Below are 15,878 nucleotides of genomic sequence, written 5' to 3'. Positions count from 1 at the left end.
AAACGATTTTAGTTGCAATATAGGTTAAACATGATTAACTTTCACGTAGAGAAAAATATCTAAAGTCATTACGCATGCGTAAGAAAAAGATTTGTCATCGTCTAAACAAATTATTTTTTAATGAAGTTCATTCCTACATGCACCTTACGATACGATACGTAACACACTAAACGTAGGGAAGTTTAAACGGCGCTAAGATGCGGTCGTCTAACTTTGTAGTTCGGACTTGCTTTTTCTCTTAAGGACAGACACCTCCAAATACAAAAATTTTCTCGGTAAACAAACACACTCCTGTTTCTCGAATCGAATTTAATAAACAATAATAAAAGAAATTGTAAAAATAGTTAGTGTGATCTTAGACTTCTTTATTATCCGTACTTGCGTTGCGTGTTTTTATATTTTGCATGCCTATATGTAAATGGGTGTGTATGTATGTGTAAATATTTTTACGTACTTTGTTTTTATTGTCAAGTGTAGTGTGAAAAGTCTAAATAAGAGTAAGAGGCTGCATTAACCGCAGTTAACAAAAAAATCCTAAAAAAGTGAAACGGAAACACAAGTTTCAATGAGAGCTTCCACTCGCCATTGTAGACTTTTTTGACATAGGACAATGGCGGGAAACCTGGTAAAGTGGTGGAAACATAAGTTCCTTGGCGGATATAAACAATTCTCAGGTGAGTACGAGATGAGTGCTACTTCGTCCTACTTAATACAGCTACACGGACTGCTTGTTTGCAATCATTATAGTATCTAAAGGGGCGTACATCGAGTCATCAGTGTAGTCAATTTCGTTGAGAAGGGAATAAAAAACATGTTTCATGATACACTCGGCGGCGGCCATTCAAAGCTATGATCGCTTTGAATAGCCGACCCCTCACAGTCAACGCTCAGCAAGATAAAACAACAACATTAACTGTATAGATATGTAGGTTTCAGTGTGTATGCGCCACGAACAGACAACACGAGTGGAGAACAAAACAGAAAAACGATGGTATGGTGGTGGTGGCATTTAAAAGAAACAGTCTTTCGAGAGATACAATGACGACGGAAAGTTCAAAGAAAAATCAGAACGAACGTAGGCACACCACACCAAAGAGTTGCCGTTCTGTCCTCATAGTAGATATGTGTGTAATTACATTACATAGCATACATGTATGTATTGGGTTTTGTACATCACCTAATACATAAAACATATTTATTCTCTATGCCAATTTGATATGCCATCTATCCGTAGGTCACCCACCCAAATTGAATAACATTTTTCTCCTTCTGCTCCAAAATTAACATTTTTTTGGTTGTTAATTGGTTCAAATGAAATTCGTAAAAAAAGATTACGTTTTTCTAAAATGCACTTATCTGTTGTTATACTTCGGAATACCTAGTCTTTTTCCCCTAATTTTGATAATGTTTTTAATCACATTTTGGGTAAATTTCTGGGTTCCTCATTTTGATATTTACTTACCAATTTCCTATCCCTAAATACACTTATTCTAATCCAAGATTGTGCATATTCTTAGCATGAGACTACTGGAATCAGCATTAAACTTAATTACATTTATTAAACTAGCAAATTGTACGTAAGCACTCTTAGGTCCATTTCCGAAAACGGGCTTTATAACGTCGTAAATCTATTAACGTACTGAACTGGTAACATCATTAGGGATCATTCGACTAAATTTGTCAGGAGAATATAAATTATCGATTCCTTGGCAGTATCACTTATCGTATCTAGTTTATAAGCGAACAGAGATTTTTAACCTGCGCATCGGTTATTTGGTAGTTTCCGTATTTTAGTTTATTTTATTACAAAATGTATGGATCTGTATTCAGTTTATTGATTTAAAGCGGATAATACATGCTTCAAATGTGTTTTTACACATATTTGCTTTCTTCTTTATTTTTTTTTTACAACGCTTGGCTAGCAAATTTGTTGGAAGCGAAAAGCTGCTTTTGAGACGAGAGAAAAAAATATTCAAAGGAGGGACACAAAATTGGTATTACTAAGTAGAAGTTAATAGACTAAGGGGCACCGTTACAGTAGTCTTTGGTGACATCGCATTTACACAAAGTTGGATGTGTGGCAACTAGCATTGGATAGGCCTGTGGAGAAGACCATTAAAGATTGTCCTTCCATTGTCTAGCAATCTAAATCTATCGAATCGAACCATTTTGCTTGAAAAGCGACGAAATTATTGCACAGTAAATACTTGTAGATACTCCTAATTTCATTAACCTCTACCAGTAGTAGGAATTGTGTTTCCGACAAAATTCAATACAATTTAAACCCAAAATGTTCATTTAAAAAGTGAAATTGCTTCTATCGACAAAATTGTTCTTTACTGAAATTATCAACAATTGCTGCGACACTATAATATTATAACTTTGAATAATAGTTTGATTAAATAGTTTCGATGATTCTGTTGTTAACTGGTTGGAGAGTCACACTTCAGAACTACAATGTGAAAAATGCATGCTCCTCTTTTGGTAACTTTTCTTATATGCCAATTTAGATATTTAACTCGATATGGACTTATGAATATGAGATGTTGTCGAACGTATACTTTTAGGGTGCAGGTCATATGATTGTGATTTTATTCGTTTGTTTCTCCTTTAAGGCTTGTTGTTATGCCATACTCGAAATGTGGAAAGAATCTCGTGTTTCTAAGCAATCTTTCTAAAACTAACTTATTTTCAAAGGAAAATAGTTAATTCTCATTACCCACAAACAGACCCCATCCCATTGGAATGACTAATGAATAGTAAAGCAGAAAGGGAAGTGGTAGCCTCAACTAAACGTACAGTTCCTAAAATTCGCTCTCATGTTGTGTAGAATGAACCTACATGGAGAAGAACGTGATATATATATTTTTTTTATTATTGAATGATCTCAAAAATAGGCAGTGTAGCCCGGACAGAAAAGTGCTTTTTTAGAACAATACATTAATTATTAATATTTCAGTGCAAGAATGTGCAACGGATTCAGAGGAGCTAATCTACCATCAAGTGCGAGCCTCGTCCTCTTGCAGCGCACCCCCTGACCTGCTACTTGTAAGTGATCGCGAGAATAATCTGTCATTGCAATCTGGAACAACTTCCAGAATTAATCCGACATCGACAGCGACATCGCCCGTGGCATATATCAATACATGTGCATTAAGTAATAACAATCAAAGCGATACTCAAAAGAACCACCGCATCGTAAAACAAACATCAACATCACATGACAGTAGTTGTAGGGACGGCAGTAGTAAGAACTTGCTAAAGTCCGGCGTGCATCGTCAAATACCATTTGACCTACAAGAGTCTCAAGTCGGCGTTGAGACACCACTCGAATGTCAACAGAGTCAATCATCCAACCGCTTTGTCCAAAATGCACAGCAACAACAACCTGAGGACCACATACGATTAGAGGTGAGTCACAGAAAAATATAATTTGCTTTAAAAGACATGACTGCGAAGGCCAGTTTGGCATTTTGTAGTCTGTGCGTTGATGACTTCACTCAACTGTTGAATTTAACGATTTTTTTCAGGAATTCACGTGTGATGTCTCAGTTGAAGGTGGGAAAGCGTCACAACCATTGCAGTTTTCCTTTACGTTTTATGACTTAGATGGCCACCATGGAAAAATTACAAAGGATGACATCGTGGGCATCGTTTATACTATATATGAATCGATTGGTAAATCGGTTGTGGTGCCACACAGTGGTAGCAAGACAATAAATGTACGCCTTACAGTGTCTCCCGAGGATAAAGCGTCTAAATCATCGGCTACCACGAGAGTGGTACCCTCAAAATCATGTGCATTAGAACAGCAAAATGTTCCGTTGAATAAGGTATCTGGTAATGTCTTGGGTAGGCGGACACATCGGTACAGACCTCGGAAACTTATTAGGTCCGATGAAGAGGACGACGAAAGCGGCAGCGACAAGGAGCGCGATGCAAGCTGTACAAGAAACCCTGGTGTTCCTCTCCTGACAACATCCACAAAGAATAACAGACTGCCTAAAAACAAACAAAATCTTCAATGCTGCCAGTCTGTTGCGCAAAGCCAACCAAATAGTGAAGTCAACGTATCCGAAAATATGTATAATCTCACGAAGAAAAGCGGCCACGAGACTTGTCGCCAGTGCCTGGCTGTAGTCGAAGAAAATGTAAGCGCAACAATATCGCCTAAACCTGACCATATTCTGCCAAATTCAAGCAAGCCAGTTTCGAATGAGGCCTTTATGAAACATGCAGCATTAACGCGAATGAAATTGCTAAGGAAGTCGAGAAAACAAAAGGTGTGTCTTATTTTTGTGGAAGTTCCACTTACAATTGCGAAATGAGAAAAAGTTCATATCCTAAAATACGCTTTTCCATTCTGTCAATTAATCTTTTCAATTTCTTATTCTCATACGAAACAGCTCCAAGGCTGCAATCAAATTCGTCAACGTAGCTTGTCTGTTGGGAATGAGACGTGCTGGAATAATCGTCATTTGCAAAAGTCACAGAATCAAAACCAGTTGGCTTGGGTTGATCAACAGCTTAACAACACCGACATACTAGATGGTGTTCAGCTGCGTAACGCTTTTCAGGCCGAGAATACATCTGTTTCGCAGACACGCAGCTCGGCAGAGTGTTGGAAAACCCCGCTAAACCGTAACGACCTAATAAGCATTATACGGGAAAGTATGGAGAAGAATCGATTGTGTTTTCAACTGAATGGGTAAGCAAAACGAATACCTTGGGTACGAAATGCTGTTTGCAATGCAGTCCCAGTCAATCGATTGCTTAAACATAACAAAAGCATTTCAAGTACCGGTATGCGTCATCGCACGCATTTCTGGGTTGCAAATAGCGTTTTTAGAGTCGAGATATTAAGGAATATCCAGCTAATATTTAACTTGAATACATTTCAGAAAACCTCAAGCAAATGTGAGCCCTATCAGGCAGCAGACTCCTCAACGCCAGTCTTCAAACAAGAACAAACACATCCCAAGTCAGTCACGGGCAAAAACAAGAATCCCGATGTTAATTGCAAACCATAACAGTCGGTCGATCCATTTTTCCAATAACAATGATTCATCCTTGATGACTGATCATGTAAATAACCCTAGTATTCTCCATAACCAACCGAACATGCCTATGTCCCACCAGCAATTCGCTCCGAACTCAATAATATCAAAATGTAGTCAAAATGGTTCGTCGGTACTTAATACAAGAATGCCCTCGCAGCATGGCAAAATGAATCTCTGTGGATATGACTCTTTCCTACATGCCACAATATGCGGTGGTGCCACACTAAACCATACATCGCCAATTTCAACATCACCGCATATCAAAACAAACAATCAAACAAACGAAACATCAAATACTCATACTAATTATAATTCTCAAATCGCTACAGTACCACCCACTATCTTACCGGCCTTGGCAGTTAGTCCCAAAACCGAATCTAAGTATGCGGGCATTCCCGTCGGTTCTAATCACAATGCTAAAACTGCCAAGAGTCCCCGCAATGTGTCTCTTCCCCATGGCCATCATGTTAATACAACTGGCAATTCCACATCCCATAACTCACCTCAATACCATGGTTACCAGCGATTGCCGTCCGGAAGTAAACATATTGCTCAACTCGTGAGTCCGGTACAGCAAAGTACAGACAAGGTTCAAAATCAGCTTCAAGAAAAATTCAGGTCAAATCAGATACAGAATTATGAACTGTACGCGAAACTAACAGAGAAGTTGCAGCAGACAAGTTTGGCAACTTCGAACAAAGAGAATCTTCATAGGCGAAGTAAGCACCGGTTGCAGCGACAAAGGCGTTCGAACGGATCATTGTTGCACGCAAATAAAACATGTAATTTATCGTTGACGGCTTCAGGCAAAACTGAGGGTTACGCTTCTGTAATACCCTTTTGCGAAGACCCCGTAGAGTTTCAAAATTTGATAGCTCAAACAAGCGAAGACGAGTGTCACTCCCCGCATGAAAATATTGAAAGCGGATCCAATGACATGCAAAATTCGCCAGAGACGATACATGTAGCTGAAGCAACGTTAGTCGATCTCGATTTAGATGAGGGAAATGACGATCAGGCAGTAGCTGCGAATCAACACCGTATGGGCAGTATTAAACACATACCTCCGAGTGGCGATTCAAAAAGCGGCGTTGACCCCGTTGAGGATGACCTTGAAATAGATGACGAACTGGACCAAGACCTGGCCGACTTGGAAGGAATTCCAGTGTCTGAAAGTGGCCGAAATAGCTCAATAAGCAATGATGCGAATGACACGATTGCCAACACCAGTGCCACCTCCTCTCTTATTCACAGATATGTTCACGAACATATACATCACCATTACCATCATTTCGAGGATAAAGATGAATAACTGACTATCTACTATTAAGTGATATTGGCAACGAGTCCTGAATAATAATAACAAACACAATTTTGGTTGTCTTTCTGTAGACCACGAAAAGGAGGGGGACAAGACAATGTTTAATCAATACTCTCTGAAAATTCTATTTGTTACTTTTACATGAGTATATAATCTCTCTTTTGATATCATCTAAAAAATAACATCGTTATACTAATATCTAACTCAATGCAACATTTTCTGTTTCGCTCCATATGCTCGTCGTACATATTTAAAAATACAACCGCAGATGCCGACATCGAAATTAGCGAATATTTTAGTAAATACACACTATAGTATATATTTATGGTTTAAGTTGCTGCTGCTATGTATGTTCTGCCGCCAGCAAAGACCGCAACAATAAAAGCATGTTTTATCAGTGTTTAGCTATATGAACTGAATCGATGGCAACAGGTGGCCACGCTGAGGTACATGAAGATGGGTCTGCGATCTTCATAATGGCTCTTCTGAAATAAATATAAAAACATTACCGTTCCAGCTCTTGCGGTTATCCTAATTTTTTTTTTTTTTTGCGCACCAGAGTGTGTTGTGAAACAAAAAGTATTATAACATATACTATTTGCCCACTCGAAATTCGTGTACATTCGAAAGTAAACATTTCAGTTAACATTCACACTGCATGTTTTAGACTTAAGATAGCCGTATTTTAAACATAACATACCTGCATACCATCATATTTCAAACATACATCATAAATTTGAAAGACTGATTTCCTCGATTTATAAAATATTTTTTACATAAACAATGTACGTACTAAGGGCATTGATAATTGAACTAATAAATGTATATACAAAAATTACATAGCTAGTTTTTTATCTCAGTTCAGAATGTTATAAAAAATGTAATTCAAGTGTCTGCAAATGAACACTTGGGTCGGCTGTTAAATCTTCAAAACAAAAAAAGTCAAAATAATTTTTGGTGTGGCATTCGAACGACAAGAGACCACCACCCCCTCTAAGATTTCTTAGACGGGCGGACGGACGGCGTTAGACGAACAAAAAATTTGTTGGTCTATTAGCTGTCACATCGATTCCAAACCTCTATATGTATATTTACATCCATATGTCAAGAGTCAGATGGTTGTCCTATTTATAAATCAAAACACAAAGCCGAAGAACGCACGACGGTGAGGCGAGTATGTGTGTGTGTGCGAGTACGATAGAGGTGCGTGCTTGCATATCCATCTATACACATTTACGGATGCAGTCCTTTGTTCACGTAGATTACTGGTGGACCGCTAACATCGGCATGTTCACATATTTTCGAAAGTAGGGTCTCTTCGCAAATCGCTTTGACCGACACATTTAATTAATATGGTCCTATCGCTTGATTTGTTGTGGCTAATGTCAGTGGGGATGATGCCACATCTTCCGCTGTGTAGAGGAATATAACGTTCTGTTTCGATGTGTTGCTCGGATAGAAGAGAATATTCATTTCTCTGTTTTGATTTTTTGTTCATTTGCATTTCGACCATTTGTCTAGATAGTTTGATCACTGTTCGGTATTACGCAAACGTTTTGGACGTTGTGTTTGTATTGGCGTTTATAGACAATTTTTACGTTGGTCTAACAAAGGGAGTAACCAACTATACCAACTATGACAACTCCGAACAGATGTGCTGTCTGCGAAGTACCGGCCTCTTTGAAGTGCATGGCCTGCAAACAGGTGTTCTACTGTGGCAAGGAGCACCAGAAAATACATTGGAAAAAAGGCCATAAGGCTGAGTGTAAATGTTACGAGGTGAAACATTCATATAATATCTGAAGAATAAAATGTTTGCATGTATTTGTGTTTATATACTTCATCTCTATATAGGTGGTAAAGAATGATGTACTGGGCAGACATTTAAGGGCGTCGAGAGACATCAAGCCCGGAGAAATAATATTGAGGGAGTCCCCCCTTATATATGGTCCTAAGGTGGCATGCTCACCACTGTGCCTGGGTTGTCATCGTACACTCCCCACGCCTGTGGGAAATAATTATTACAAATGTAGCAAATGTGGGTGGCCCATGTGTGGAACCGATTGCGAGCTATCAGAGCACCACGTAAACGAGTGTCAGCTTATGGAGTCAAGGAAATTCCGCGCAAAAATTGACTACAGCGTCCAGACTGGTCGGAAGGAATCGGCTTACTGTGTCATTCTACCATTGCGTTGCCTCTTACTAAAGACAAGGAAGCCTCTTGATTTTGAAAAGTTCTCGGAATTGGAAGATCACTTGAATGAGCGCAAGAATACACCTTTGTACAATGTTCTTCGGGCTAATTTGGTTACATTTGTCAAAACTATATTGGCGCTGAACGAAAGCGAAGATGAGATTTTGCGAGTTGCAGCCATTTTGGATACAAATGCCTTCGAAGTGCGTCAAACCGGAGAGAGTCGGAAAGTCAGGGCCATATACCCCATGGCTGCGATGTTTTCCCACGATTGCATATCGAACGCCCGCCACACATTCGATGAAAAGATGAATATTGTCTTCATCGCAAAAACTCCAATTGCCAAAGGTGAAATCATCTGTACATCATACACTCAGCCGCTATGGTCTTCAATAATGCGCCGCACGCATCTGTCTCAGGCCAAATGTTTCGACTGCACCTGTCGTCGTTGTCGCGACGAAACGGAGCTAAACACATTTGCGGGTTCAATAACATGTAGTCACTGCAAAGTGGGAAAGGTACGATAAGATTTCGCGTTCATTGGGAGGAGGGGCTATGAATTTTAATATTGCAACTGGTTCTTCCGTTTACACAGGTTGTTTCCACAAACCCAATGGACAATAATGCTGGTTGGAAGTGCCAGTTGTGTCCGCACCAGCTATCTGCCAAGCAAATACATCTGGGAAATGCGGCTATCCAAAAGGAGATTGAATCGTTAGATAAATCCTCTGTGAAGGCCTTCGAAGAGTTCCTGTACCGTTATCGTGTGACCTTACACGAAAAGAACACTCATATTTTGCAGGTTAAGTACGCTCTGTCACAGTTATACGGAAATGCACCCAACTTTTCAATACACGGTAACTAGAGTACAACAGCAAAGGCGGAAAATAATACCAAATATGTTCTTCATTATTTAGAACTGAACGATGCTGCGTTGAAAAGAAAAATAGAGCTTTGCCAAGAACTGTTGGAGATAGCAGATATCTTTGACGGTGGATGGAGCATCTTCCGTGGCAATTTACTTTTGGACCTGCAGGAGGCAATGGTGATACAGGCAAAACGTGAATTCCTATGTGGTTTACTGACCAGAGACGCTACGCAGGTTAGACGAATGATATTTTCGAGTATTTCAGTAGTGTGCTAAGCCTATGTATTATTCAGGAAAAACTGTTAGAATCGATGAACTTGTTGAAAGAAGCCATCGACATTATGAAGTTGGAGCCGGACATGAAGCAAGTGTTAAACGACCGAACACAACAGTTGGCCAAAGAACTGGAAGTGGATGAATAACAAATACATAAGTATATTGACTTGTAGAACTATGAATGTAATTGCTTTAATAAATGGAAAGATAGTAGACGTCTATAGAAGTTTCACAAAATGGAGGCATCTTTTGGTAGCAATGCCCAATGTTAATCGAGCATGGCGAAATTCTGATGAGCAAGACTGCTGTTAAAGCCCCATGTATTGTTGTTGGGAGAAGACTGTTGAAGAAGAAATTGTAAACTTACGTCTGGTAAGCCTTATAATACCGATCAATTTAACGAAGTCAAAAAGAATAGTAGAAGGGTTACAATTTTATTACATATAACCAACTTTATACAGGGATTTTTATTTCTCGAACTACAGCTTTGATAATGTCAGGGGTTTTGTAACACCAGTTTCTGATATCCTTGCTGACGCGACACCATGCCTCTCCATGCTTTGGCTCGGAGCTTATGCAGCGCTCGAGTACTTCCATCTGTTGCGCTTCTGTGCCATGGAGTAGTTCGAATTTATAGAAATATGCCCACGCATCACCCAAGTCAGGATCAATTTTGACCTAGGGATAAATGCGATTTAATAACTGAATTACTGACAAAAAGGGGTTTTTATACTTACTGTTCGGTTGAACCAGTCCCTACACTTTGAGAACTTATGTTCAGACCAAAAAAGTTTCGATACGGCTAAGAGGACATGAGGATCGTGCTCGCATTTTTTGAGGGCATCTACGGATTTAGTTTTTCGTTGCGGCTTAGATTCCATAAATATGGCTTCGGCCCATAACTCTCCCGAGTTTGGACACTCTTGTAATGCTCTTGCCATCATAGTGCTGGCAATTTCTTTTAAGTCAGCTCGCAGTTCCACTCGTATGGCCTCCAACCACAAAATTGATGTCTTTGGATTCCGTAAGCGAGCTCTTTCGAGGATGGAACGAGCTTTGGTTAGAACGCCTTTACGTTCTTCTAAATTCGCTGACAACAGCCACAATGGAATGGATGTGGGACATTTCTTAAGACCCAAATTGTAGGTATTTGCTGCATCTTCGAGACGTTCTTGCTGTTCCTCTATTTGTCCTTTCATCATCCAGAGTTTGGGGAAGTCGGGAAATACTTCTACAGCTTCTTCGAGCAGTCGAAGAGCATCCTCCAGCCTATCTAAAGCCCACTCAAGGCGGGCTGATTTCATCATAACTCTAGGTGTTGGGGCGGATCCTCGTGCTTTAGCCAAAAGACGACGAGCTCTTTCATATTCCGAATTTTCTGATTCTAATTTCACAGCAGCTAACCAAATATCTTCAGAATTTGGGTTGGCCTGAAAAGCTAATGAAAGAATAGCTCTAGCGGCAGGGACATCGCCAGCTAACCATTTAGATTTGGCGCCCATTAACCACAGCACTTCCGATTTCGGACAATGGGCAACGGCTCTCTGCAAAAGCGCTTCCAACGACTCACGGGTACCATGATTTTTTTCAAAATAAGCAGCGCGCAGCCAAATACTTTTTTTGGATGGGAAAGTCTGCAAAGCATGTGCATATACAGCTCTGGCACACTCAAATGCGTTTTCCTTAGCACACTGAAAAAGTAGAATACGATTTTAATAACCACGAATGGGCCAGAAATGCGGAATTTGACTGCTACTTACAAAATCGGCATCATCCATCCATGTTTGTTTGCGGTCTTCCTCCTCTACGCCTATGCCAATGACAGACTTAATAATTGCCTGGCAGCAGTGAACTGCACCCGATTTTTCCGCTTCAATTGCCTCTTGGAACCAGTGCTCGCGATTTATTTCTACACCATTTGCTGAAAGAGATGTAAGCGATCGATCTATTATTTTCTCAACCATATGGATGTTGCCATTAGCTTCCTCGAGCTTTGCAGCCGTTGTCCAAATTTGCCGATCTGTGGGAATATTTTCGCGTGCTTTGTTTAGAACTTTGCGAGCATTCTCGTACGTCTCCAAACGGGCTAGAGCCAACCAAAGTTCAACACTCGTGTTACAGCATTCAACAGCTCTTGATAGTAAGATTCGTGCGTCATCAGGATTCTCCAACTCGACAGCCGCCTTCCAGAGGCGAACTGAGTTAGGAATATGTTCAAGTGCTTTACGGTAAACACGCCGTTTAGCCTTTATTTCGGTTTCCAGATCAGCGGCCTTTATCCAAATTCTAACAGATGTGGGGATGTGTCGCGCAGCTTGGGCAATAACTGCCTTGGCCGTATCAATTGGCTGTAGTCTAGCGGCTTCCAACCAAAGATCTTCAGAATGGGGGTTTATCTCACAACCCCTCATAATTAGATTACGGGCCATTTGAACTTTACCGGTAACTTCCTCCAAACGGGCGGAGGCAATCCATGCTGGAGGGTGATTGGGATTTGTCTCTCGGACACTTTTTAAAAGTAACCGAGCCTTTTTAATATCGTTTATGTCCCCTCCATATGTGGGAATCATACTTTGTAAGTCCGTAAGATATCCTTTGGGGTCGACAACAGTCTGACCTGTTACAGAGTCAGACACCTGTGATAGCTTTACATTCATCAGGGTATTACGTGCTTGGCCAATTTTTCTCAAATCTAGATCTCCAGTGGGTGTTAACATTCCGGGGGTTGCCACTCCCGGCGTCATAGACGCCAATCCCGATGAAGGATCTATGGAAGATGAGGTTTCGCCACCTAGATTTCTTGCCAGAACGCTGTCCGGCAAAGGTGTGAACTTTTCTGCTCGAGGATTCCTTTGTTTTCTATTACGACTATCGCCGACTTCAGGTATGTTGGACCATTCCTCTGCCGTTACGGTTGCCAGTGACCTCTTTAAATCAGAAAACTGTTGTTGTATTTTTGGCCTACAAAATTAAAGACTTGCGAATATTTACACACGCTTAGCAATCTAAGTAACACCCTTACCTCTCCTGACGATATCGTTCCAAATCCTCTCGTAGTCTTCGGTCTCTGTATTCCTTCCTCTTCTCGTCCATACGCTTGTCAATGGAGTCATAAATAGCATCGGCTTCCTCATCATCTTTGTCGTACGGATCTTTAGAGAACAATGAGCCACTGTATCCACTAAATTCGTCGTAATTTGAGTCATTTAAATCCTCGTCCTCCTCATCTTCTTCATCTTTTTTCTTCCTTTTGGCAGCGGGTGGAGCATGACGATCGTCAGAAACATCGTTTGCGTCTCTTGCGGGTCCAATATCTGACCGTGTGGTAAAGCCAGTGGCACTAAATATAAATAGCTGGATAGAATGACATTCCAAAGTAAAGATATAATGCACAGTCTTACCCACGTCCTACACCAGCAACATATCCTAACGGAGCAGGCACACCCAGGAAATGCTTTTTGTTTCTATTGGCTATGACTGCTGCTGTTACATTTGACATTTTTAGATTTTTAGGAGTTAGAAAAATGTCAGTAAACGTTTGTAGTTAGTTTATTTAGTTTTTTAGTGTTTTTCGACACACACAACGCACCCCCTTATTTCACAAATTGGGACCAACAGATCGAAAAAGAAGGCATTCAGGGCTTAGCAGGTCGAAAGCAGACATGAGCTGGAGTTCACAAGGCCGAAAACCTGAATCCCTTGCAGGGTTTTTAAAATCGGCCCCACAAACAGCTGTTTAGAGATCCTTCAGGGCTTAGCAGGTCGAAAGCAGACATGAGCTGGAGTTCACAGAGTTCACCAGGTCGAAAACCTGAATCCCTTGCAGGGTTTTAAAAATCGGCCCCACAAACAGCTGTTTATAGATCCTTCAGGGCTTAGCAGGTCGAAAGCCAGACATGAGCTGGAGTTCACCAGATCGAAAACCTGAATCCCCTGCAGGGTTTTAAAAATCGGCCCCATCTAAACGTAAACAGTAAAGCCGAGGACCTATTTGGATGACGGCGACGATTAGATGCAGTCACCTTAAAATGGTAACGCTTTTCTATTAATAGGTGTGTTTACTAATTCATTTATTGTTAATGGATGCCTCAGATTGATGAAACTAATTTCCGGGTCCAATAAAATAACCCTAAATGTTACCAAACATGAAAATATGCATCCGATCGATCGTGATTAATATATTCGCGTAATGCTGTTATCTAATTTAAAATAATAGGGCATGTTTTAAAATAAAAATCAAATTTCAAATGCATTACCAAACATGGAAATAAACAAGAATCCAGCCCTTGTAGGTTTAAAATGTGATTCTCAGAGTAATTTTGTTTTGTTTATAAATTAAAGTCAATTTGGAAGATTATGAACCTATATTTCGCGATAATAATCGGTATGCGATGTTATGTTTCTATCATGAAAACATGAAATAAAACATATTTTCCATGCATTTTTATAAAAGAAACAAATGCGAAAGGAAAAGTCAAATGATAATTTTCATAAATGTAATGTTTTTCGTTTCATCGTTTCATTCTATCTCTGAAATGAAATTTCTCAGTTGACTTTTTTCCTTTTCGTACAGCTAAAACACAACTAATGTTCGCAACGGTATTTTATAAGAACGCCTGTTGCTTTAAGCACTCGTAAGAGAAGGAGCACATGTAGTGCGCATATGCAGTACTTCTCTGTTTTGACTTAACTATCTCTTAGTACTGCACATACCTACAATATACATGGGTCACTATTCGACGAGATTTCTTAGAAAATCACTAGAGAGAATAAGTATTTTTAAGAGAATTTCCAACCAGCCTTTGGCCCAGCAGTCTCATTTTTCAAATATAACTTGTTGAAAGTGCACCTAAATCGAATTCGGCATTTGATTAGGTCTCAGTTGAAATATATTGTCTTATTCTTGCTGGACCAATCAATAATTATTTGATATTGTTACGTTCTTGGATTTTACTTAATCCCGTGTAGACGTTGTTTTATTTCCCAATACAGCTCGTACCAAATAAAACGCGGGTTCTTTCGGATTACGATTATTACAATGATTTTATTCACACAACTTTACTTTGCACTTTACTTTACTCGACGGTTTCAATTCGCGATCTGATTCACAACTGACTAACTGCCTTTCCATTTCCCCTATTTATATGAGCCTCGCCTGTCGCTACAGAAGTTTCTAGACGATCTGGTAACGCCTAGATTACGAACAATCTACCAATGCAACGAACACATACAAACTTACATTGAGTGAACAATAACAACAACACATACAAACTTACATGGAGTGAACAATAACAACAACACATTCACAGGCGAGGGGGTAACAAAGAAAGAGGAATTAAGCGATCATCAATGATGACGTTTAACAAGAATTGTACGTCAGCAACAAAATAGAAAATGAAAGAGGAAATGGAAGGATGTAGAAAAATCTATACAGTAGTTGTTGTTGTGAAGTTATTCAAATAAACTGCGTAGTAGAAATGTACGTTACAATTCAAATTCTTAAATTAACGGAATTCATCTAAATTAACTTAAATCTAAAGTTATATTCGTAACATTGCCCCCCGCTTAAGCCTGTTCGTCCCGAATAGGCACAGTTCCCGTTCCGTAGGGGGTCAGCCGCTCCAAATGTACAACTTTCATCTTCGACCTGGGACTGTCGCTCCTCTGGATGCGATAAACGACGTCATTTATTTTCGTGACAATCTTGTAGGGTCCTTCCCAGTGCGTTTGTAATTTGGGGCATAGTCCTTTCTTTCGTTGTGGGTTGAACAATAGTACCAATTGCCCTTCTTGAAACCCATCGGTATTTGCCGCTCGATCGTACCTTGCCTTCATGCGGTTGCTAACCATTTTTATTCGATGTCGGACTGCATCGTGGACTTTACTAAAAGAGTTTTGACTGTCTTCATCTTGGTTCACATCGTCGTTTGGGGTAGCACCGAATATCAAATCGCCAGGTAGCTTTAATTCATTTCCGAATAGAACTTTGGCTGGGGTCCGGGATGTGGAATCATGAATGGCCGATCTATAAGCCAGTAAAAACTTGGGAATATGCTCATCCCAGTCTCGTTGGCCACTGTCCACCACTTTCCGTAGATGTTCTTCCAGGGTGCGATTGAATCTTTCCACCATGCCATCTGATTGTGGATGTAGGGGCGT

At 40.1% G+C, this 15,878-nt stretch overlaps 3 protein-coding genes across 3 annotated transcripts; 2 read left to right on the top strand and 1 right to left on the bottom strand.

Annotated features, from left to right (window-relative positions):
* The first annotated feature begins 224 nt into the window (after positions 1–224).
* On the top strand, positions 225–7,219 carry LOC101898929 (protein naked cuticle). The gene is made up of 5 exons (XM_005177175.4): positions 225–674; positions 2,960–3,411; positions 3,531–4,283; positions 4,407–4,708; positions 4,902–7,219. Exons 1-5 carry the CDS (start codon positions 611–613, stop codon positions 6,370–6,372), a joined length of 3,042 nt encoding a protein of 1,013 aa, XP_005177232.2. The 5' UTR covers positions 225–610; the 3' UTR covers positions 6,373–7,219.
* A 173-nt stretch (positions 7,220–7,392) lies between these two features.
* LOC131801789 (SET domain-containing protein SmydA-8-like) lies at positions 7,393–9,934 on the top strand. Its single transcript, XM_059120737.1, has 5 exons — positions 7,393–8,160; positions 8,236–9,093; positions 9,171–9,432; positions 9,493–9,677; positions 9,737–9,934. Exons 1-5 carry the CDS (start codon positions 8,017–8,019, stop codon positions 9,863–9,865), a joined length of 1,578 nt encoding a protein of 525 aa, XP_058976720.1. The 5' UTR covers positions 7,393–8,016; the 3' UTR covers positions 9,866–9,934.
* A 200-nt stretch (positions 9,935–10,134) lies between these two features.
* Positions 10,135–13,344, bottom strand: LOC101898586 (pre-mRNA-processing factor 6). Its single transcript, XM_005177173.4, has 5 exons — positions 13,121–13,344; positions 12,742–13,059; positions 11,480–12,680; positions 10,457–11,410; positions 10,135–10,397 (listed from the first exon to the last, which is right to left on the bottom strand). The coding sequence occupies exons 1-5, from the start codon at positions 13,216–13,218 to the stop codon at positions 10,173–10,175; spliced, it is 2,796 nt and encodes a 931-aa protein (XP_005177230.1). The 5' UTR covers positions 13,219–13,344; the 3' UTR covers positions 10,135–10,172.
* Positions 13,345–15,878: the final 2,534 nt, after the last annotated feature.

Source organism: Musca domestica, unplaced genomic scaffold, assembly GCF_030504385.1.
Source record: "Musca domestica strain aabys unplaced genomic scaffold, Musca_domestica.polishedcontigs.V.1.1 172, whole genome shotgun sequence".
Taxonomy (NCBI): Eukaryota; Metazoa; Arthropoda; class Insecta; order Diptera; family Muscidae; genus Musca; species Musca domestica.
This window is presented reverse-complemented; position numbering and strand designations above follow the sequence as displayed.